Consider the following 23,225-nt stretch of genomic DNA (forward strand, 5'->3'; position numbering starts at 1 on the left):
GAAGCCAAATATTTTAGTTGCCTAATTTATGTGCACTTGTTTTGTTTCAGCTCATTGTGAGGAGTCTTTGCTGTTTACTAGAGCCTTGAACTCAGTGTTTGTGAAGCAGTGTTAAATGCCATAATCTTAAACTAGTGGTGATTAGCGTGTCCCCCTCAGTATCGGACAGTTTATTAAAGGAGTCATCACCTGGTTTTATACGTATCCAGCCCCCCTTGGATCGCTTTGGATCAATTCGTAAAACTTATTAGAAAAAAAAAAAAAAATTTTAATCAAACATTGAGCTTGTTCTGACCCTTTTTCGTACCGCGATTTTATCACGCGAGATTACGCGCGAGGTTTTGACTGGTCCGGATGTGCATTGTATAATATGTAATGAGGCGCGCGTTGATTCGCCGCAGGAAGGACAGAGCCGGGGGGGCTTGCCTGCATGCAGACTCCAAAACATAATGGCGGCGCTTCGGCGATTTCAGGTAGCGGACGGGGCGGGGTTGGGTGGTGAAAGAGGGGTGGGCTTATGCAAGTAGCCGCCACGGTGACGTCACCGAAGGCGCAGAATCAAAATCTCGTGCTTTAGGAATGCACACCCTTGTGTGCTATTCCTGTTCGGAAAAAGAGCAGAAGCGAAAAAACGGCGCCACTTTCAAACTCCAGCCTTTCAGGCAAGTTTCAACTGAGGTCAAACACAGATATGCATGTTTTAACAAGAGAAATTGCGATTTCCAGGTGATGACTCCTTTAAGTTTGCTCTTTTAGGTCAATAAAGTCAAGTTAATAAAGTTGACTTGATTTGGCTTAACTATGCATTACAATTTCATATCCACCACCTTCATTGACAAACTACACTGTGCAGTTAAACATTGCAATGGCTTATGAGATCGGTTTATTCGCCTATATGGTCGACAATAGAGTATTGAGTAATGTGGAATAAAACTGTCTGCTCATCTCATCTGCCCACCAACAGTCCAGTTCTTCACAGCAGCTGACAAGTCTCTGTGGTACAACTCCTGCTGTTTTTAAGTGCTATATAAATAAAGTTGATTCATGCATTACAAAGTCATATTCATTGACTGCACTATAACCTTGCAATGGCTTATGGGATCAGTTGATTGCACCACTCGGTCGGCAAAAACTGAGTAGTCGCAATGGTTTAGGATTGGCTGATTTTACTGTTGGATTCGCCGCAGCACTTGGTCCGTAAATTGGCAAAATAGAACTATGTAATCACAGTGGTTTATGGGATTGGTTGATTTTACGAGCATCGCTGTATCACTGTGCAGTTCTCATGGTCTGTGGGCCTGTGTGACTGTTTTGAGTCAGACTCACAATATGTAGAGCTACCAGATATAGACAGTAGAGGTGCTAGTGGACCAGTAGACAAATGTTAAACACCATAGGACAATATGGGCTTCATGTCAAAGCCTTAGCCTTGGTAATAGCTCAGATTACGTATTTCCTCTATAATGGGACAGACAACAACACTAATATATTCAGAGTACTATCACAAAGTAATTAGGGCAAGTCAAAAGTGGTTTTAATGTGTTAATTAACAAATGTTAATGCCATATCTCCACTCGTCATCCTAGGCATCCTTACATATCTGTAATTTGGGCAACATATCCAAAATGAACTTGTTGATATATGAAATAGTAAATCACATTTTCACAATACTTTTTCAAAATGTGATAATATAATTTTAGATATAAGTAATCGTTATTCTAACTTGTGAAAAGAAAATTACTGGATATCTTGTATTTAATGGTCTATTATCTGTAAAACCATTTCAACATGAAAACCTTTCTTAAATTAACATTTTAAATCTGCAAAATGACATTTGGACATGTAGAAAACATTTTTAGAGACAACTTAATAACTACCAGTAACCCCTACTGGTTAAATGCTAAAAAGGCTTGGCATTCAGTTTAACTTTGTCACTTCTTTTTTGGCAGGAATGACGCTGTGGGACTGCAACGACCTGGAAAAAGATACAAGAAATAGACAAAAACCGAGCAGTGACTTTGAGATTGTTGCATCTGAATCAATTGAGGATAAATCTTCAGCATTGAAGGTTGAAGCATCACTGAAGGCAAGTTTCCTGGGTGGACTGGTAGAGGTTGAAGGATCGGCAAAATACCTGAACGACCGTAAGACTTCGAAAAATCAGGCCAGAGTAACTCTGAAATACAAAACCACCACAAAGTTCCAGGAACTGTCCATGAATCATCTTGGAAGAGGCAATGTGAAGTATCCGTATGTCTTTGATAAAGGATTAGCTACACATGTAGTAACAGGTGTCCTTTATGGGGCTCAAGCCTTCTTTGTCTTTGACCGTGAAGTGTCTGAAAAGGAAGGTCATCAAGACATTCAGGGTAACTTGAAGGTCATGATTAAGAAGATTCCCTGCCTTGCAATAGAGGGTGAAGGTTCACTGAAAATGGAAGACAAGGACAGAGAAAATGTTGAAAAACTCTCTTGCAAATTCCATGGAGACTTTTCCCTTGAAAAAAACCCTGTGTCCTTTCAGGATGCTGTAGAAGTCTACCAAAGTCTTCCAAAATTACTGGGAGCCAACGGAGAAAACGCCGTACCAATGAAGGTCTGGCTGTTGCCACTGACGAGTTTGGATTCTTCTGCTGCTAAACTTGTACGTCAGATAAGCATACGATTAGTTCAAGAATCACAGAGTGTCCTGGAGGACTTCAGTGAGCTGGAAATGAGGTGCAATGATGCATTCAAAACCACCATGGCACAGCAGTTCCCACAGATTGGCAAAAAGATTAAAACTTTTAAAGAGATGTGCTCTGAGTTCAGACTGGAATTCCAGAGAACCTTGGCTAAGAAACTTCCATCAATCCGAGGAGGAGGAGAAGAGGAGGCTGTGCTTGCTGAGATCCTGAAAAAGAGACATTCTTCTCCTTTCAACAGCAAAAACCTCAATGAGTGGATGGACTGTAAAGAGAGAGAAGTCTGCATTTTAAAGTCTTTCACCAACATGATGAAAAACACCAAGATCGTTCCATCTCAAAGTGGCCTTCATGAAGAACTTCTAAGTGCAGAGCATGCTTTATGTTTTGTCTTCACGTCACTGGGAAGTGCTGAGCCGTACCTCTCAACTCTATCAAACTACTTAAGGCAAACACCAGAAGACCCTCAACATGAACACACTCAAGATATAGAGAAGGAACAATGGTACCTTTCAAACAAGGTAGCAGATACATTGAGGAATAAAGCAAAACTCTTCAGTGATTTTGCAGAAGCCAACAAGGGGAACAAGATGATTAAGTTCTTGACAGTGGGATTAACAAATGAGACTCAGAAAGGTTCAAGCATCTACCTATATAAAGATGTTTTTCCTGTCAATGAGAACTTTGAGCCACCTTCAAAGCCTGACACAGTAACAGTGACTGATATAAACCACAACAGTGTGACAGTAATGATTTGCCCACCCAGATTTGGAGCAGAGAATGTCACCTCCTACTCGGTTGAGTACTGTGTCAGTGGAGAGGATGGATGGAAACAGCAGACCACATCCAAAGCTGAGGAAGTCACAGTGAGCAATCTGAGTCCTAACACAGACTATATGTTCAGATGCAGAGCAGTCAGCTCAGCTGGTGTTGGGCCAGCCAATCAAATCAGTGGTTCAATTATAACCTTACCTTGTAGCCCTCCTGGAAATCCTCAAGTTGAACCACACTCAAGTGAGATATCAGTTAGCTGGGAGAAACCTGCTGAGCTTGGAAAAGATGTCCACATTTTGAGCTACATCGTGGAGTATGCCAAAAGAGACAACGAGGTGAAAGAGGAAGATCTCCAGTGGAGCCAAATAATGGCAGGAGCTGAAAAGGTGATCATTTCCGGGCTTCATACAGAGAAAAAATATGTCCTTAGGGTCAGATGTGATTGTGGTGTAGCCGGCAGAAGCAAAGCAACCATCAGTGTCAATGTCTGCACAACAAAACGTGAATTTGCACGGCTATCGGAGTTCCTCAAACATATCAGCCGGAGGATAAATTCTGAATCTCCCTCACTCTACAAACCACCTCTGACGGAAGAAGATGTGGACATAGATGGATGCAAGACATATAACTTTGGCAAAGAAAGCATGAGGCAAAATCGGACAATAATGCTTCTTGGAGCGACCGGGTCAGGAAAGTCTACTCTGATCAATGGAATGATCAACTACATTACTGGTGTAGAGTGGAAGGACGCTTTCAGATTTAAATTAATCAATGAGGATCAGTCTAGATCACAAGCTGAAAGTCAGACCTCTGAAGTCACTGTGTATAAAATCAACCACCAGGAGGGTTTTAAAATCCCTTTCTCCTTGACTGTTGTGGACACACCAGGGTTTGGGGATACCAGAGGGGTGGGAAGAGACAGGGAGATCACAGAGCAAATCCGGAGGCTTTTCACCTCTGGTAATGGAGTCAGTGAGATCGATGCAGTGTGTTTTGTTACTCAGGCCTCTCTTGCACGACTAACAGCAACACAACGGTATGTGTTTGACTCGGTATTCTCCATTTTTGGGAAAGATGTGGCCGAGAACATTGAGATGCTGGTGACTTTTGCAGACGGTAAGCAACCACCGGTTCTTGAGGCAATAAACGTCTCTGGGGTTCCATGTCCAAAAAATGAAATAGGGCTTCCAGTTCACTTCAAGTTCAACAACTCTGCATTGTTTGCAGACAACAGAAGCGGCAGTGACCGGGCCTGTGGTGAGGATTCTGATGAGGATGACAACTTTGACGAAATGTTTTGGAACATGGGTGCCAAAAGCATGGAGAAGTTCTTCACTGCTTTAAATAAAATGACAACCAAAAGCTTGCTCATGACACAAGAGGTTCTAAAAGAACGGAAGCATCTTGAAACAGCCGTTGAAGGTTTGCAGCCGCAGGTTAAAGCTGGATTAGCAAAACTTGAAGAAATCAAGTCAACTAAAGAAAAGATTAAAGAGCATGAAACAGTCATGACTTCAAATGAAAACTTTGAGATTGAGGTGGATATTATTAAGCCAGTCATGGTACAACTCACAAAGAAAGGAGAGTACATTACCAACTGCCAGAAATGCTCGATAACATGCCACTACCCGTGCGCGATAGCAAATGATGATGCAAAACGTGGCTGTGCATCAATGAACGGCAGAGGGATGTGCACTGTCTGCCCTGGAAAGTGCATCTGGAGCTTGCATTTCAATCAGAAATACAGATGGGAGTATGTTAATGTAAGAGAGAAGCAGACACTGCAAGAGCTAAAAGACAGGTACAAAAAAGCAACACAAGAAAAGATGACTGTTCAGGAACTGATTGAGAGGCAAGAGGAAGAGATTGTTCACCTCCAAGACATGATAGTCTCCCTCATGGATCAGTCAGCTCAATCTATAACTCGTCTGCAAGAGATTTCCCTAAGGCCTAACCCTCTGACCACTCCAGAGTACATCGACATGCTGATTGAAGGAGAAAGGTCAGAGGCCAAAGAGGGTTATCTGGCTCGAATTAAGTCGTTGGAGGCAATGAAGGACAAAGCAAAAATCATCTCCAAAGTAGCTAAACGTGATAAACTTACAAAAACAGTGGAGGAATTGTCAAAAGAAAAACAGGAGAGGCAAGAAAAGAAGGGTTGGATCAAGAAAGTTACAAGTTTCTTTGGATATTAGGGTAATGTTGTCCCAATTCAGCCACCAGAATGTACACGCCATTTTGATCAAAATTACAATGTCACCGGTACGCAATGAATCTTGGGGAATCCAGAAAAGAAGGCCGCATTTCTGGGCTGCATTTGAAGAAGTCTATGAAATGGGATGACATTGTCTCAGCGTCCAAAGGATGCGGCTGATGAACTGGGACTAATTAACGTTTAATTTTGTATTGTTCTGATAGTTGCATATGTACATTTAGTAAGTTATCATGCTAAAGTTAGCATGACATGGTTGCATTAACACTGTTAGCATGCTGTTCAGAATTCCGACTTAACTTCTCGTCATAAACCAGCTTTGTTAGATTGTTTGACCTGCTGGTGGCGCTAGGTTATAAAAAATGTATTTCTTTGGATGAAAATAATAAATTAATTGAATGTTGTTGTTGTGGACGATTCACCTACTTTATTCTTAATCTATACTGAATATACTAGTTATCTATCAGATACACTCACAGGTGGAGTCACAAATCAGAGGAGAGCCAGCCAGTTTTCGAATCAAGTGGTGTTTATTCTATACAGGGTAGGCTGTATTCTGAACGTCCAGTTTATATACTGTAAGCCCCTGGGACCACCTTCTGTTATTAATGTGATATGGCTCTATTGTTATCAGATTTTTAGACATATCCGTGTCTTGCTCATCCTTGAGTATGTTAAAACCAACAGCTGTCTCATCCCTACCCCTCCCTTCCTTGGGGACAGGTCTGAGTCAGGGATGACTTGTGATAACAGTGTCTGTACTTGGTGGCCTTGTATTTTATCTTGTATATTAGTTTCATTTTGTACTAACTTGCTGCCATGTACTTGAACAGACTGACAGGTCTAGGTATGGATTCTCTAGACATGGCCAAATATAACCACTACATTGTGTCATGTCTACATTACCCGGTATTATATTAAATGCAAACTGCTTCTTATCGGACACATTGTTGACTAATATGAGTATTGGTGCCATTAGTTGTTGCCACACACATATTTGTTTTCTTTAATGCTTTCTGTTGCCTCATCCCTGAAATACTAGAAAAGACACAAATAATCACATTGACATCTAATGCCATTACCAGTTGTGGTGGTATATATGCTTGGTGTCCTGGAAAGAGTCCTTAATTACTTACATTTTATGTGATTTGGGTGTGATAATAAATTGATTTTGTTGGATATATCTTGTTTCTCTCTCATTTTTCTCTGTTTAGCTCCATGCAATCATACATTTTTCATTGGCTTCAGTCTATTACAACTAAGTAATGTTATCAGGTATCATATATCAGGTTACACGTATGTTACTTTATGTTTAAGTTTCTCTTGGCAATGATCTACTTCCTAGGTGAGAAAACGATGCAAATTTGAGTTTTTAAGGAACACTATTGGTGCCATGGTCCTTGCCTGAAACTGATAGTGATGTTCGGACTTTGAAATTGTATTGACTCTGGAAATTTTGAGCGTATTCTAGTCCTGCTCAATGTGTTAAGTGTCCTGAGATGACTTGCGATATGACACTATAAATAAAATTGAATTGAAAATTGAATTGAACATTGTTCAGATTGATCTGGTGTTCCTTTAGAGGGGCCGGGCACATGGGTTAAGAACCACTGGACTAAAGTTTAAAGTAGCTACACCCGTAGCAGCAACTGTGATAGTGAACGTGATGATTCACTGTTCACTATCTCATAATGTCACATAGAATCACATATTGGTTCCATTTCACTGCAAAATGTACTTTTACTGTATGGAGCTGACAATACTTTACTGCTGGTATTTGAATAACACAAAGCAGATATTCCCCCCCCGTGACAGGATAAGGAAAAGCAGTAGATGATAGATGGACATATGAACACCTTGTAGAAGCTCCTAGAACCTTTTTGTGTTGATCAGGATGAGAAAATTAGTATGAATTCATCCACCTTCAACTGTCCAGATGAAACATAAATAGAGTCAGGCAGAGTGTCGTGGTCTGTCGCCTCACAGCGAGAGGGTCCTGGGTTCGATTCCTGGGTCGGCCCGGGTTCCTTCTGTGTGGAGTTTGCATGTTCTCCCTGTGTAAGCGTGGGTTCTCTCCGGGTTCTCTGGCTTCCTCCCACAGTCCAAAGACATGCAGGATGGGGATAGGTTCATTGATGACTCTAAAATGCCCGTAGGTGTGAATGTGAGTGTGAATGGTTGTCTGTCTCTACATGTCGGCCCTGTGATAGACTGGCGTCCTGTCCAGGGTGAACCCTGCCTTCGCTCAATGATAGCTGGGATCGGCTCCAGCCCCACCGCGACCCGACAATGGACAGATGGAGTGTGTCGCGGGAAGGTGTTCAAGTTTATTTGTGATCATGAATGTCAAAAAGCACAGTGAGTCAACATCCCAGCTGCCTGGATTCAAGGGAGGAAAAGCAGAAACATCACTTCTCAGAGACCCGGTGGTCTTTTTTTTTTTACGCCACAACAAGTTGCAGATAAGCAACTCTTGCACAGGTTGGTGCGATTTTAAAATCAGGTAAAAACACATTTTGCATTTCAAAACCATGTCAACTATGTTTACAGTCATAAAAGCAATGTGCCTAAACAACATTATTAAATCAACAAAGTGACGTTTTGAGATTTGTCAGGTTGCACTTTAAAAAGTAATGTACAAAAGAAATGCTCCCGACTGTCGAGCGACTTAGTGAAAACCGGTTCTTGCTACTAAAATATGAAGATTATGTGGTTTTATGGTGAACTAGTAGGTAATTAAATCCCCAATATGAACCATTTAAAGTAAATCCAACTTATTTTTCTCAAGTGCAACAATTGTTTATGACAATCATTGTCACAACTAGCCACGATGACCACAAAGGGGAGACTCTCCAATACAATAAACTGCACTGGATAGATTCTCTGAATTGATTACAATTAGAGATGAAACCATTACTCCACCAACAAAACAGACTTATTAAGTTATTCTAAGCAGAAAATGCCACACATTTGACTGGTTCTTGTTTCAAGTGACTGAATAGTATGTTGTTGTCTTTCTGAAGTTGAACTCAAGACTGTAAAATATTGGAAAATAGTCAAATGTTCCTTTCAAACAATTGATAAATGAATGCAACATGTTACATTAGTCACAGCCCTAATCATGGTACCGTGTTGAAGTAACAGTTGGGACTGTTATGGCACTTTGGGTCTCCACTGGAATACTGATCTGGATCCACTCAGCAGCAGAAACACTTCCAACACATCACATGAATAATGTTAATATGTCAAAGTCAGACATAATGCAATAACCCCCCAAAAAAAAAAACTGAATTTAATATGATGGAAAAAGAGCCAAAGAAAACTGCAGCTTTCATGCATTTATGCCTTCTTGGATTATCGTAACTATGAATTGCTAACAAGGGGAAATTGCTTATGAAAGCAATGTGTCTATGCCTTTAAAACAAAACATCACTTTGTTCACTTTTTATTTATTTATTTAATTTTTGTATTTCAGCATTTTGGGAACAAAACAGTAGAAGACCAAAGTGACCAGCTGTTGTCAGCACGTCCCAGGAAGAAGTCGTGAAAATAAGAAAATACGGCTTCCCTGTAAGCCATAATTAAAAATAATGTGATCATTTTTCCGACGAAAAGAGGATGAAGGAAACACCCTAATGCTTGTTAACACCAAACACAAAGCCAAACACTCATGAGTTTGACTGCAGGATCATTTGTTGGTACGCGTCACTCTCACTTCCTCCTAAAGACACCAGTCAGGTTTCATTAATCACGGCTGAAATCCCCACTATTGCTGCACATGTTGTGAAGTCCCAGATCCACCAGGCAACGATTTGTATTAAGTCTTCTTAGGTATTTAAAATGCCTTGTTTTCTGAAAGGAGTCTGGGTCGATGTTTGCTAGGCTATGCTAACATTGTAGCAACACTCCAAATAAGGTCATCTAGAAATTCGGCAGAGAGCTCGTTGACCACAGACAGTCTCTGGTTTCTCCACAGTCTGGTCTGGTCTCTGGACTAATGTGAGCTACTATCTGGACCTCTGGGGGACCACAGACAGTCTCTGGTGTCTCCACATAGTCTGGTCTGGTCTCTGGACTAATGTGAGGTACTATCGTAGACCTCTGGGGGACCACAGACACAAGACACGATATTTGTTTCCTCCATTTCTGGTTCAACGACAGGACGACTGTGATGACAGAAGAATCTCAACGCTAACAGGCTTTAGCATCGCAGTGTCATGCCAATTCCTCATTTGAGTTTAAATATTGCAACTCACAAAAAAAACAAAAACATTTTCTTTGCATCGCCACAAAAATTTTGCTTTGCGTTTGGTGTGAACGCAGCACAACGGTAGCAGGATGGCGAAAAAAGGTATTTTTTAATTTACGTACTCGACTTGAATTAACTGAAACCGTGAACGTTCCTCTTGTTGCCATGATGAGTTCCAGTTGACGGTCCCTCCGATAGGATTTCAATTGAACACAACCACAAAAATGGTCAAATCAGCAACTCAACAAAAACACTTTGGTAGGATGAAACATGCCGAGTCATATTTATGGCAGAGCTGTGTCATCTCTACGCTTCAGTCCGCCTGCTGTAGTTCCCTTCATGAACACATTCACTTCAAACTATTTTGGCTCAGATAAAAATGACAACACACTTTTTCTCTGAATGAAGGTTGTTTTGCTTTGCACAGGAAACAGCTACACTACAAAGTACACAACTGAAACAAATCACATTCCTCTACAGAAATACATATAGTATAATATTGGACATGTAATCTACAGTGAAGTTCATGTCTGGACTGAAGTTACTTTTCCTTGTTTTTTTTAAAGGCCAGAAAACTTTAAAAAATCATGATCTTTGAGGGGAGCCGACCCAAATATCAACATAAAAAACCCAGTGACAAAGAAATATATGAAACCTTTAAAACTGAGCTCACTTTGAGCTCATTACTGGTATTAAAGTCCTGGAGTATTATTGTAACGAAGACTAAAAGACTTATTTTTAAGAAATATTAGTTTCTCTGAATATGATCAGTGCTACATTAACTCCTACCATGTTAATTAAAAACAAATCTAAAAAAAAAGGATAAAAAGTCTACCTGCTGAGTTTCCCCTTTTTGTTGCCGTAGTTAGCTGTCAGTTTCTCACGTCTGCCTGTTCCCTAAAACACTGAATAGAGTTCAACTCGGTTCACCGAGGTGATACTGTTTTGTGGATCAGTGGAAAACATAGTTACGTTCCTGTGTTTCATCAATCTGGACTCTTAAAAACGAAGACCTCTCCTGTGCAGCTGTCTGAGGTAGCATCACTCGAAGCGATCACTTTTATGAGGGAAATTAAAGGTGCTTTCAAATAGATTTTTCTACCTTACATGCTCAGTTCTCACGAGAAAACATGAGGACAGAAATATGTGATGCTTCTTGCTTCCATCTCTTCTCATCCAGTTCATCACATCACTGAGTGTTTTCTTAACATTTCCAGTAGAAGCAGATGTAGCTGTAGTTCACAAAGCGGCCTCACACAAAACCTACCATTATCAAACTTCTTCGCCATAAATCGCAGTTTTTTTTGCATGAAAAATTATCTTTAAAAAACACAAACAACTATGTGAAATTCATGGCACAATTCTAACGGAACCAGAAAATAATTTAGATCTCTCCATAGGAATACATGCATCAGAAATTCATGTTGAGGTCCCATGTACTTCCCACTCTATGTACTAATTGAACATCATGCTGGATTGAAGAACACTTTAAACTAGAGATTGAGACCATAAACTCATGTTAACTCAAAAATCAAGAGAGAATTAGAGACTCATTTTCTCAGACTTCTAAAGAATCAGAGGAGTCGCCCCCTGATGCCCAGTAGAGGGAATGCAAGTTTAAGGCACTTTGACTTCACGTTTCAGGACCGGAGGTTGCCGCCTGATTTTAACACTTTTAATTTGATGCCAAATTAGCACATTTCTTGTCTTACTCTTTACAGTACGTAATTAAATCCTCACGATAAAATGTTAGTGATGTTAACTTAACTGCCTTTACAAAGTGTTTTATCTCTTAAGTAAAACAAATAAAGAACAGATGTTTTTTATGACAATCGTTACAAAAAGCCACAATGAACACAAGGGGGAGACTCTGAAACCATAAATCCATCAATAAAACTGATTTTTTTTTTTTAAAGCAGAAAATGCTTACTGGTTCTTGCTTCTAATGAAAAATATTATATTATTCTTTCTGAAATTCCGAAACTGACTGGAAGAAACAAAGGCCATTTGACTATTTTCCAAACAATTGATAGATAAAATGGATATCATATTATGTAAGTAACAGTTGGACTGTTATGGCACTTTGGGTCGCTACTGGAATACTGATCCTTATCCACTCAGCAGCAGAAACACTTCCAACACATCACATAAATAAAGTCAATATGTCAAAGTCAGACATAATGCCATAAAACAAAAAAAAAACTGAATATGATGGAAAAAGAGGCTCAGAAAACAGCAGCTTTCTCATGTTGCCTTTGTATCTTATCTTTATCAAATGAGCCTAAAGAGCAATTTTATTTTTGTTTTTGTGGACTATTTCTGCAGCCCAAGAAAATACAAATAATAATTTAAAAAAACATTCCCATTTCTTTTTTTGCCTAATCGGAGTGCGAGACGTCGAGGCGTTAGCAGCTCAACAGTGAGTGTGGGGTCAACATGGCAACTTCCTAAATGACATTCTATGTCTGTTGGAACCGATGGTCCTTTCTACCGACCGTGTGCAAATACAAACTAACTCAAGGTGACTGTCTAGAGCAACAAATATAAGTATATGTATATATAGGAGGATGAACCTCCTTCAGTATCCCAGGTCCAGCTGGATCTTGTGCTCAAACACAGCGATTAGCAGCATAATACAGAAGCCCAGCAGGATGCCGGCGTTCTGGAGCAGGAAGAAGCCGCAGTGGCTGAAGCCGTGGTCGCCGGCATCGTTGTGCAACATCTCCGGCACCTGGGAGAGAGAAACGGCACGCATGAAGTCGTAGCGATGCACAATAACAGCTTTAGAGTTCTCCGTCTCACGTGTTCACACCTGCAATCAACAGGTGATGCGATCACAAGATCACTACGGTGCAGTGGGAGCATCAGACTCTCTCTTTGTCCCGCATTGTGACGGACTGGGATGTGATTCACAATATTATCCTGATGATCATCAAAACATTCTTAAAAATGGCATATTTTTATAGTGAACATGGGGGCGGGACTAGATAAGCCTTGGCTTCTCCCGCTTTCCCTTTCGGCCATGTGTATTGTATTATTTGAACAAAGATGTGTGATGATGATGATTTAATTGACATGCCCGAAATAAATAAATAAAAAATAAATAACATCCTTTTTAGTAAAAAAATATTTAACATTATTATACAGTAGAACGTAATAATAAACCATAACGTCTCCCTGCATAGATAAATGATGAATACATTTTTTGTAAAGATACTGGGATATACTGCGTTTTTATTTCGTTTTCAGGCAGCAGCGGTTTGTGACAAGTCACCCTTATTGTGTTTTGGTTTTACAAACTCATGTGTTTTGCTGTGTGTGTGTGTGTGTGTGTGTGTGTGGGACCATGCCATCTGGTCCTGAAGGCTGCTGCTCTCTGACCAGCTGAGAGTCAGACATCCAGTCAAGACCTGTTGAGTGGCCAGAACAGATGCTGCTGACTGGATGAGGTCAGGGAGTTTCACTTCTTTCATTCTGTTCCCCATAAAGTGAATAATGACTCTGTACTTAACCACTTCAAGAATATTTAATTTATTCTGTTGACCTACACTAACAGATTTAACTGAACTTACTAACTTAAATTGCTTTTGCGTGTTTTTTTTTAAGTTAGTGTTTAACAGATAGCACCTTTTGGGATTTTTCACAGCTTTTATATTAAGAATGCACCTGCAGTGTACTACTGTTCAACATGTATACACTAGGGGGTGTAGCAATACTTCACGAGGCATCTGTACGGTTCGTCCCGCGGCCCGACAGCCGTTTTTATTTGCTACCCGCCCACATGGAACTTTATCGATGTCTGAGAAAAGTGGGTTACATTTATATTACAGATATTTCTTTATTTGATAATATGCCAGTATTTCAGTGCCTTAACGGTTCAATCCCAGGGAATCATTCAGTCTGGAGGTTATGTTCCTTAACTGCCTTCATAATGCAAAGAGAAACGTCTCATTAGTGCCTGTGTTGCCTTTCAGGTCACCTCGCCTCTCTCCGTGACATGCCCCCGGTCTGTGTAGTGCAGGTCCCGTGCGGTTATTAGCTAGCACTTCTGAAGGCAGCGGCGACTCACATGAGCCAGTCCCAGTAAACCCAGCTATTGCATCAGTACTGTCGGTTTAGCTCCTACGGACCGGCAGAAAATACATGATCGTGGTTCGTGATTGGTTTTGCGGTGCGTTCAAGTTTAAGAGAGGTAACATTTACTCACCATGTCCACCAGAGCCACGTACATGAAGAGCCCGGCTGTGAGGGCGAATATCCACATGGAGATGTTGTCTGCGTAGTGTCCGATCAAGATACCGATCACCACGCCCAGGTAGGCCATCATGGCTGACAACACGTTATAGAGAATGGCCTGACGCACCGTCATACCGGCCTTCAGGAGCACCGCAAAGTCACCTGGACAACAGAATGCTTTCATGGATACATACAATACAATACACTTCACACACACACACACACCTGAATTAATTTAAGACCATGTCTCGTATAAATAAAGATAATCATTTTATTGTTGGAAACAGGCTTATAGATGAAGGGCTTACCTAACTCGTGAGGCAGCTCGTGACAGAAAACAGCCACAGATGTGCTGAGACCGCTGGACAGACCTTCAGTGAAGGCCGCTCCTGCAGAGCAACACCAAAATGTATATACATTTATAATATAATATTTAACACTAGGTACTATAAACTATAACTAAAACGGAAACGTTACACTTTATATTAATGCAGTTTGTGATGCTTCCGCCGGAGCAATCCACCAGCAGTTTCAGGTTGCTATTTTATTTATTTATTTATCCAACATGAGATGGTGACTTGCAGCCGGACGGTAACACCCACTCACCAATAGCCAGGCCGTCGCTGAAGTTGTGCAGTCCGTCCCCCATGATGACCATCCAGGCCAGCGTGGCGACGCCGGCCTGCTGGAAGTGCTCCTCCGAGTAGGAGTGGGAGTGGCTGTGAGGGTGGTGGTTCTGGGAGTGGTGGTGGTGAAGGATGTGGTGGTAGTCGTGGTGGTGGTGGTGCATGCTGTCGGCCTGGCCCACCGTATCGTGGAAGTGGGAGTGGCATTTGTTCTCGCAGTCCTCCGCGGTGTAGGCAGCGGCCCCCGCCGCCCCGCCGCCGTACCCCTGCGGCGAGACAACGGACACCTGCGGCGCCAGCATCACCTGCTCCTCCTCGGCCACGCTGCCGCCGTGCAGGGTGCTCGAGTGGTCGCCAAATATACCGGCACCATTCGTCTCCACATCTGGAGGAAGACGGGAGACACAGAAATCACCGACTGTCAACCGCGGAATTATTTTGACTGCTGAAATGTAGATGAATTTGTCCACTCTGGAAGTTCTCCATCACAGTCTGTTTTCACTTCTTCAAAGTTAATTTTAATATTGGAAAAGAACAAGATGCAATGTTCAATAACCAAGATATGTAGACCAAAAACCACAAAGTTCTCAGTGCTGAAAGATGGATGAGAATTTAGGTTGTTTTAGATGAATTTACAAGTGGAAGTAGGTGTCGTTTCTGCTGGACAAAACCTGTCTCAACTTTAATCAACTTTACCTGCATTTAGTCTCAGCTTGCCCTGAATTCTAACAGATATTTTCAACGATCTTATGGTTTTGTGGGTTTGTTCCTTCAGAAGGAGGGTTTCATGCTGTGTCTCACCTTCCGACTGCTTCAGGTCGTTCTCCTCCAGGGCAGGCTGCTTCTCCGGATCTAGTTTGTCGTTCTGATCCCACTTCTTCTGGATCTGTTAGGGCGGCAGAAACACCTTGTTTTTATTTCATATTGCAGTATGAAACAACCACAGTGAAGGCGCGATATTTAACCTCATCATGGTGATTTCACATATCTGCGTTTTCAGAAGAGCGGTACAACTGTGCACCAAAATGTGACAAATGTGATATAGTTTGACTCTCAAATGTTGAAACTGTGATGAACAGAAATCATTTAACTTGCATGGTTTAAGAATACAGTCTCCTAATAAACACAGCCTGTTAAATGCATAATATTCAGTGTTTGTTCCTTATTTGTATTATGAAGATCCAAAGCAGACATGAGCGGTGACTTCAGTGTCCTGTTACACTCCAAGCACACGTATAACAACATGTAATCAGGGCTGTAGTGGTAAAATCAGAGGTGGGTCAACTCTGAATTCTGTGATCAGATGGACCACCATGCAGTAAGGCAGACCTGATATAGGCGTAGGTCTAAATGTTGCACCATACCAGACCGGTGTCATCAGTGTCAAAATGGTTGGTTATGGTTATGATGATATTGTGGTTATTGTTGAATGTGTGACCATTAGACTACCAAGGACATCACTGAGCGCTCTCTCATGCCTTCACTCAGTCACTACATCCAATTCTGTTATTACAAGTAATGTTGAAGAAGAATTTATATTACTATTGTAGTTTAGTGTTTACTGGATCAAAATAAAACAGCACAAACCATTTCAGCAGGCCTACAAAAAAAGATCAACCAACCGTGTCCTCATACAGAAAACAAGGTGAGATCAGGTCTGTGTAGTAAAACAAAACACGCTAAATAAATGGCACCTCTCTGGGAACCACTAATGTAATTACATACAGAAACATGCTAAACTTTAGGCTTTCCTCCTCTCTGTCCTCCTCTTCTCTCCGTTTCTCTACATCCATCACTCATTCTCTGTTCCTCTTCTCTTTTCCTCCTATCTGACGCATTCAACATAACTCACTAGTAAAGAGCGGTGTACAGTAGAGGTGACGTCTTCATCACTGACTGAATGTGTCACATTGTACGAACCAAAAGAAACATTAAAAAAAGTGAAGTGTTGCTCTTTGGACTAATCAAGGCCTTGTCATCACCTATCTATTTAAACAGCCACTGATCAATAGAGACGACCTGCTGTTTCCTGATAGCAGTGATTGCTCACAGACACGTACCATAATGCAGCGCAAAAAATCTATTTAGGAAGTCGAAAACGGCATGTTAACGTACAGGTGGATAAACTAATTTAAGGTGCGTAAAGGGCGTTTACGTACATTTAGCCTCCGCTACCGCCCTGCATGTAACGGTGACTACTTTCAATGTCGCAGACAGAATGTGGTCGAACTCTGACCTTTTGTTTCTTGTCCTTGTACATCTTTCCCAGTGTCAGGAAGTGCTCGATTAGAAACATGATGTAGACTCCACTCAGCGCCGTCAGGCCCTTCCACACGGCGTCCAGGTTCTCCTCTTGCTCATCGTGGAGGTGATGTCCTTCCATAATTATCCCAGAATCCTCCTGGTGGTGGTGGTGGTGGTGGCCTCCCTGGGACTGAAGCACCCAAAGATATGAACAACGAAACAGAGCGATGACACGTAAGTAAATGCTTGACGACCGTCATTCAAGACTAAACCTAGTATGGTCTGGTCTTTGGGTCGCCCTCTCTACTCCAGGTTGGTGAGTCAACCTGTTGGCCTCAACATGGTGGTGTGAGTTCTATTTTTTAACCTGGAGGTGGACAAAGGGACCATTACAGAGTGTCTGTATCACGGAGTATCGAGAGCCTTGAAGAACCAAACCTTCTCAGTGGTCTTGTTTACTTGTTCTCTGACCAGAATCCATATTTTTATTTATAATTTACAGCCAATATTTCCACAATTGGAATTACACTTTTTCTCTGAAATACAGTTTGCAGGCACTAATCATTGTTTTTGAGTTATCACATTTAATGTATCATTTCTTTTTTATCCATTTTGTTTCAAGTATTTCATTTATTTGTTCGTGCATGTCTTTAGTCACTCATTATGAAATGAATGGGACGTCCTTTGGTACAGAGCAACCAGACGGCGTGCCGACTCACGTGGGGGATGAGGTGGAGGAAGGCGTCGCCGCTCAGCGTGCCCACGGCCAGCGCCACCAAGAAGCTCAGGAGGAACTTGAAGAACACCCTGTTCATTAGCGGGATGAGGACGACGCCGAGCAGGGACAGCATGCTGATGACCGTGATGGAGACGAACCCTCCAATCCACGCTGCAACACACGGTTCAAACGCTGAGTCACGGAGACTTCTCCGGAAATACAACACACGGAGAATTCAATAGAGAAAGCTACAAATATAAAAGTCAAACGGACGTGATCGTGATCGCAAGGATCTTACCGATTGCGATGTTTTTGCCACTTTCTCCACCAGGGTGCTCCCTGTTGCTGTGGTCCGAGTTGTTGTGGTAACCATGGTGACTGTGACCATGTAAATGCTCTAGAAATGAAGGGAGAAATTAAATAAATCCAAACAACAAAACTTCTGTGAAAAGAAAAGTAGTAAAACACAAGCATGGGTCACACTGGACAGTCTGTGAGGTTGTTACCAATCTAAAAGGTTTAATATTTAAGATGATGAGAAATGCATCATCCTCATCTCAAAAATAAAAAAAATATAATAATTTCTGGATCAAAAAATCATGCTGTCACTATAGCAACAAACGTAAAATCCTCAGTCCATTGCTGAGCAGGAATCAATGAGAATCCTCAGAAATATGACAAAGATGCTCAAAGATCAGAGAAAACTAAAAAGGGAAAGAATAGTAATGAATCCTTTAAAACCTCCTAAATGATAAGGATAATAGACAAGATTACTTTTATCCTATATGATGATCCCCTTTGGATCCTGGCTCTAAAACAGAGGCTGGTTGGACAACGTGGATCCAGGTAAGACCAGGAAGTCCAGTTTGAGTAACAGACTCAGAAGTTTGAGGGTTTATCATCAGAACACCGTGCAGATTCCTTTCTGTCTTTATTTCCTTCTTAATTGACGTGTCAGCGGTTTGCCGTGCTGATGGACTCCTACCTCTCTCTGCCGAGCCTCTGTGCAGGATACACGCTCCGCCATCTGCCTGGTTGAGGAGGGCGGGGCAGAGGAAGCTGAAGTCAGCTAGGGTCACGCCCACTTCCTGAGACATCCCGTGTGAGGAGAGGATGCTGGAAGCGTTCAGACACTAGAGGTAAAACACGACAAACAATTTCTGACTTAATTTTCTTCTAGATGGAGAAGGTTTCAGGCCATCCAGGACTTATATCTGACGGACAAGATAAAAGACAAATTCTTCTTCACCGTTCTTTTAAACATCGGTTTGTGTGGCGTCTGCATGACACGTCAAACATTTTAACAATGGCCAGCTGTAATGACAAGCTAATGACGTACCTCTACACTGTCCGTGCTTTGGTTGCGGGGAAGATCCTGGTTACCCACAATGTAATTGTGATCATGATCATGATCATGGTTGTGATCGTGGTCGTGATCGTGGTCATGATCGTGGTCGTGATCATGGACGTGGTCCTCCCGGCTGACTCTAGCTGCATGCGTCTGACTTTCGGGCACCAGTCTGGCAGTCCTGGTGGGTTCCTCCCCTGCAGGACTGGGTTGGTCCAGGCTAGTGTCTTGGCTGCCATTACCTTCATCTGGTTTCACCATCAGCTGGGCGGCGTACTCCGCTGTGGTGCCGACCCCCTGAGCCGCCGCCGGCACTGCAGTCTTCTTGTAGTGCATGTTGTGGTGACTGTCCTGATCTTTGGACACTTCAGAGGTCTTTGGAAACTTTCTGGGCTGCGAAGGTTCAACGTGTTTCAGGTGATGCGAGTCCTCGTGGAGATGGTGGTGATGGTAGTGCTGGTTTTTGTCTTCCTGTTGGTGGTGGTGGTGATGATTGTGGTGGTGACCTGGTTGCTCGTGATGTTGCACCATAACAGTCCTGATGCGATCCAAGCCCACGTTCTGTAGGAGACGCTTTAAACCGACCAGAGAGATGGTCCCGTTTTCTCCATATCTGTTAAGTTTGAATTAATGATCACTCAGTCTTTGTACAAAATAACGGCAAAGAAAACAAGTCATATTTCTTCCCCAGGATCTCCTCCTGGCAGCTAACAGTCCAGAGACGTTTATCTCAATGGACTCTAACAGGCTGTGGGGACTCTGGAGGCGGTATGAGCGCATCATTACTGATGAGGATCTGGTCAAAGCAAACGAACAGAATTACTTTTTTCTCGGGTTTGAAAAACATTTTTAGACCTGTGGCTCTGATTGTTATGAAAAGCTTTGAAAACATTGTTTCTGTGCTCAATGCAGAGGTGACCCATTCCAATTTGCTTACAGGCAAGGGATGGGCACTGATGACACCATCAACAGCATCACCCACAATGACCACAATGCCTGTGCACTGATTTTATTTGTTGATTTAGCTCAGTTTTTAATCTGAGTAGCTAAAAAATTAAGCAGATTTCCTTTTTAACCGATCAAAGTCGGCATGTAAGAGTCAATAACACCCTTTTACAAAGTGGATCAATGAAGGGTTGTGTCCGCTCCCCAATTCTTTTTACACTATATACAAACAAATGTTGAATAGCCACCCATGAACTTTGTTTAGACATTTTCTGAGGACACAGTTGTCCCTACCTCCATCCACCTTCTGAACGATGCTGCTGGAGGCTGTGGAGAATGTGCAGTTGTATCATGGAGTTTAAACTATGGGGTGTGGGCAATGTTTTTATTGTGTGCAGTTTATGGTCATGACTGTTGATGTTTTATTGCAACCGTCAAGGCATTTATGTCTGATGTCCTCGAGTCCAAGACAGTTTACCCTCAGGGGTCAAAACTATATTGTTTTGCTTTGTAAATGATTTAGATTTCACTGGATAAAGTGGGTTCATTTTTAACTACTAACACAAACATGTTTACTTATGCATGACTCCTATTTCCGAAGTGGGCATGCACCACAACATTTTTCCAAAAAGGACATTTAACTTGAAGGAAAAAGTTTATGTGAAAATTAAAAACCTATTACTGTTAAAAAAACAAAAAAACCAAACCAGTTTGTCTGGTTGGTTGTCTGGAGCTCACCTGTTGAACAGAGCCTCCAGGTGTTGCCTCTGGCTCTGCTCGGCTCTCTGCCGATCCACCACAGACGACAGTAAACGCGCCGCCTCCGTGGTTGGCGGGCTGCAGTCTGAGGCGGCCTGCCCGCCGCCGGACAAACTCACAGCGATGAGCAGTATCAACATCATCTCTGTTGGGGAAATAAGTTAGGCATTTTATTTCCAACACTTTTTTTTTTTTTTTTTTTTTACAAAAAAAGGGCTCAACACTAATTTACTCGATACTATGCAGCGATACAGCAGCCTATTCATGAAAATCTATAGATAGATAGATAGATAGATAGATAGATAGATAGATAGATAGATAGATAGATAAGGTGATCGTAGCAGCGGTACAATACCATCAGAATACAAAAATACAAACACGAGGTGAGGGCAATTATTGGTATTTAAAAAAACTGTACAATACACAATTTAAAAACACTATACACAATATACAATAAGATGCTAGCAGATCCGGGACAATATTAAATACTGAGCAAAATGGAAGTTGGTGGATTTATAAGGTGCAAGATAAAAAGAGAAGGTGCATTTTTATTTACAGTGGTTATATATATACATACACACACACACACACACACACAGACACACTTTTCTCCACGTTGATCTCTTATCAGGAACATAACTTGCTCCGGAGCAGGTTAGGTCTGCAGCGTAAGTTACCATGGTGATCTACCCCGGTAAGAAGTGAACCAGCGTCGTAGGACGGAAAACCCAGGGTTAACGCCGAAGTTACATCGCTAAGCACAAATCCTGCTTCCTAGTACAGGCTTCAGGCCTCAGAAGAGATGTTAGACTTTTGTGTTTCCTGTTCTTACAAACGAACAATCAGCTTGTCGTGATTAATAACACTGTAAATGTATGTAGTATAGTGATGCCGACACAGCCCACGCTTTCTCACCTCTCCCGTCTGTAACAGTGATTTAGCTGGGTTAGCCCCCCTGCTAGCCGCGGCTATTTTGTTAATGTCTCGGAGGATGTGGAAAGATGGCATCTGCCCGGTGGTGCGGCCCGGGTTCGGGCCTCGCGCTGCCGCCGAGACTCCGCCGAGTTTACAAATATTATCAAGCCATAAAAACATAAAAGCCTCCTCTAATCGGCGACGCGTGTCTGTGTTTGACGTGAAACACACACAGACACAGGAGGTAAACAGTAACACGTTGGGTTTATGCGCTCTGCACTAGCCCGGTGCCGTGTGCACAAAGACGGCAAACCCGGAAACTGAAGCCATCCGCCGCCGCGCGGGGCGGACATGCTTAGCATCCACTCAGCCACACGATCAGAAAGTCCCAAAACAACCCTTTAGATGTTTGTAAATTACTTACAGTGAATGAAAGTGCTGCGTTTTATTCACTCCGGCTGATGTGTGATCGCTTCGCGGTGCCGCTCGGAGCTTTCCGGTCCAGGGAATGAAGGCTGATGGATGTGGTTGCTGCCTCCTTCAGGTGCTGCCGGATATCTGAGTTACAAACCAAAGAGTGGAGAAGGGGGGAAACGCAGAGCCATAATTTGCATGGTATGGAAAAGCAACCCACCTCATTAAGTACTTTTCACCTAAAACACGAATGAGCTGCCTGTTTTAGCAGTGCTGGGAGAAGTATTCAGAACCTTTACTGCAGTTAAAATACTTATACCACACTGTGAATATACAGGAGTAAAAATCCTGCTTACGAAGTAAAAGTATGATCAGCTAAATGTAGCTACCTCAATTTGTTGTATTGATGGTGCAGTAAAATGTTTTACAATTATACCTGATGTTTAATGATACATACTGCTGCACTAATCTGCATGTTGCATGTTTTTAACTAGTTTAATCTGCAGCAATGCATTATCTTTTTTAAGATCATCATATGTGTGTAGCTTCCCTGTCCTGTGAGAACCCATGTCATCTTTACTTCTTCATCTTTATTTTTGCTGTTATCTGCAGTTGTATGGGACTATGTAAGTACTGTGTGTGTGTGTGCGTGTGTGTGTGTGTGTGTGTGTGTGTGTGTGTGTGTGTGTGTGTGTGTGTGTGTGTGCGTGTGTTGTCTCGCGCGCAAGAAGCTCCAGAAAAACTGAATGCAACAACCAGAGAAACTGACGCCATATTTTCCGAGGATGACTTGAAGGCAACACGGGAGGACTTGTCCTTGAAGCAGCAGATGCTGAGAAGGAGGATAGCGGTGCGGAACATGTGACTGGGCTTTGGTAGCATGTGATAGCGTCGCCAGTGACTATACCGTGTGAAAGAAGAGGGGAAGGGGATTAGTTAGGAACTATGTGGAACTCCCTGCTGTAGTTTTGTTACACAAAAGTGCTGATACTTCAATGAGTCTCGTCTTTATAACTCCATCAGAAAGGCAAATATTGTACTCTTTTCTTCAATATATCCCTCTCATAGCTTTAGTGACACATTCCGATTGGTATGCACAGA

General features: G+C 42.1%; 2 protein-coding genes across 5 annotated transcripts in view; one reads left to right on the plus strand and one right to left on the minus strand.

Annotated features, from left to right (window-relative positions):
• Positions 1-6,851, plus strand: part of LOC311012962 (uncharacterized protein) — a 324,166-nt gene extending 317,315 nt beyond the window's left edge. For both annotated transcript variants that reach the window (XM_084008801.1, XM_084008802.1), the window contains exon 3: positions 1,950-6,851. In XM_084008801.1, coding sequence (XP_083864927.1) covers positions 1,950-5,653 — 3,704 coding nt within the window. In that variant the 3' untranslated portion in view covers positions 5,654-6,851. The remainder of the gene's footprint in view (positions 1-1,949) is intronic.
• A 5,084-nt stretch (positions 6,852-11,935) lies between these two features.
• slc39a6 (solute carrier family 39 member 6) lies at positions 11,936-22,252 on the minus strand. 3 transcript variants are annotated; one of them, XM_084008817.1, is made up of 12 exons: positions 22,135-22,252; positions 20,775-20,940; positions 19,083-19,704; positions 18,729-18,876; positions 18,042-18,140; positions 17,745-17,914; positions 17,018-17,215; positions 15,583-15,667; positions 14,762-15,166; positions 14,464-14,544; positions 14,127-14,317; positions 11,936-12,650 (listed from the first exon to the last, which is right to left on the minus strand). In XM_084008817.1, exons 2-12 carry the CDS (start codon positions 20,936-20,938, stop codon positions 12,498-12,500), a joined length of 2,316 nt encoding a protein of 771 aa, XP_083864943.1. In that variant the 5' UTR covers positions 20,939-20,940; positions 22,135-22,252; the 3' UTR covers positions 11,936-12,497. The 3 variants fall into 3 exon arrangements, with proteins under 3 accessions (XP_083864943.1, XP_083864944.1, XP_083864945.1); XM_084008818.1 differs by lacking the exon at positions 22,135-22,252 and adding an exon at positions 21,711-21,987; XM_084008819.1 differs by lacking the exon at positions 22,135-22,252 and adding an exon at positions 21,401-21,987.
• Between the last annotated feature and the right edge of the window lie 973 nt (positions 22,253-23,225).

Source organism: Eutrigla gurnardus, assembly GCF_963514095.1.
Source record: "Eutrigla gurnardus genome assembly, chromosome: 4".
Classification (NCBI taxonomy): domain Eukaryota; kingdom Metazoa; phylum Chordata; class Actinopteri; order Perciformes; family Triglidae; genus Eutrigla; species Eutrigla gurnardus.

Excerpts from the sequence above, each read along its gene's own strand:
- slc39a6 (XM_084008817.1), bottom strand. The coding sequence starts at position 20,938 with ATGATGTTGATACTGCTCATCGCTGTGAGTTTGTCCGGCGGCGGGCAG. Across the intron at positions 18,141-18,728 it reads CAGAGGCTCGGCAGAGAGAG|AGCATTTACATGGTCACAGT; the intron begins GTAGGAGTCCAT and ends CTTCATTTCTAG. Across the intron at positions 15,668-17,017 it reads ACAAGGACAAGAAACAAAAG|ATCCAGAAGAAGTGGGATCA; the intron begins GTCAGAGTTCGA and ends CCGCCCTAACAG.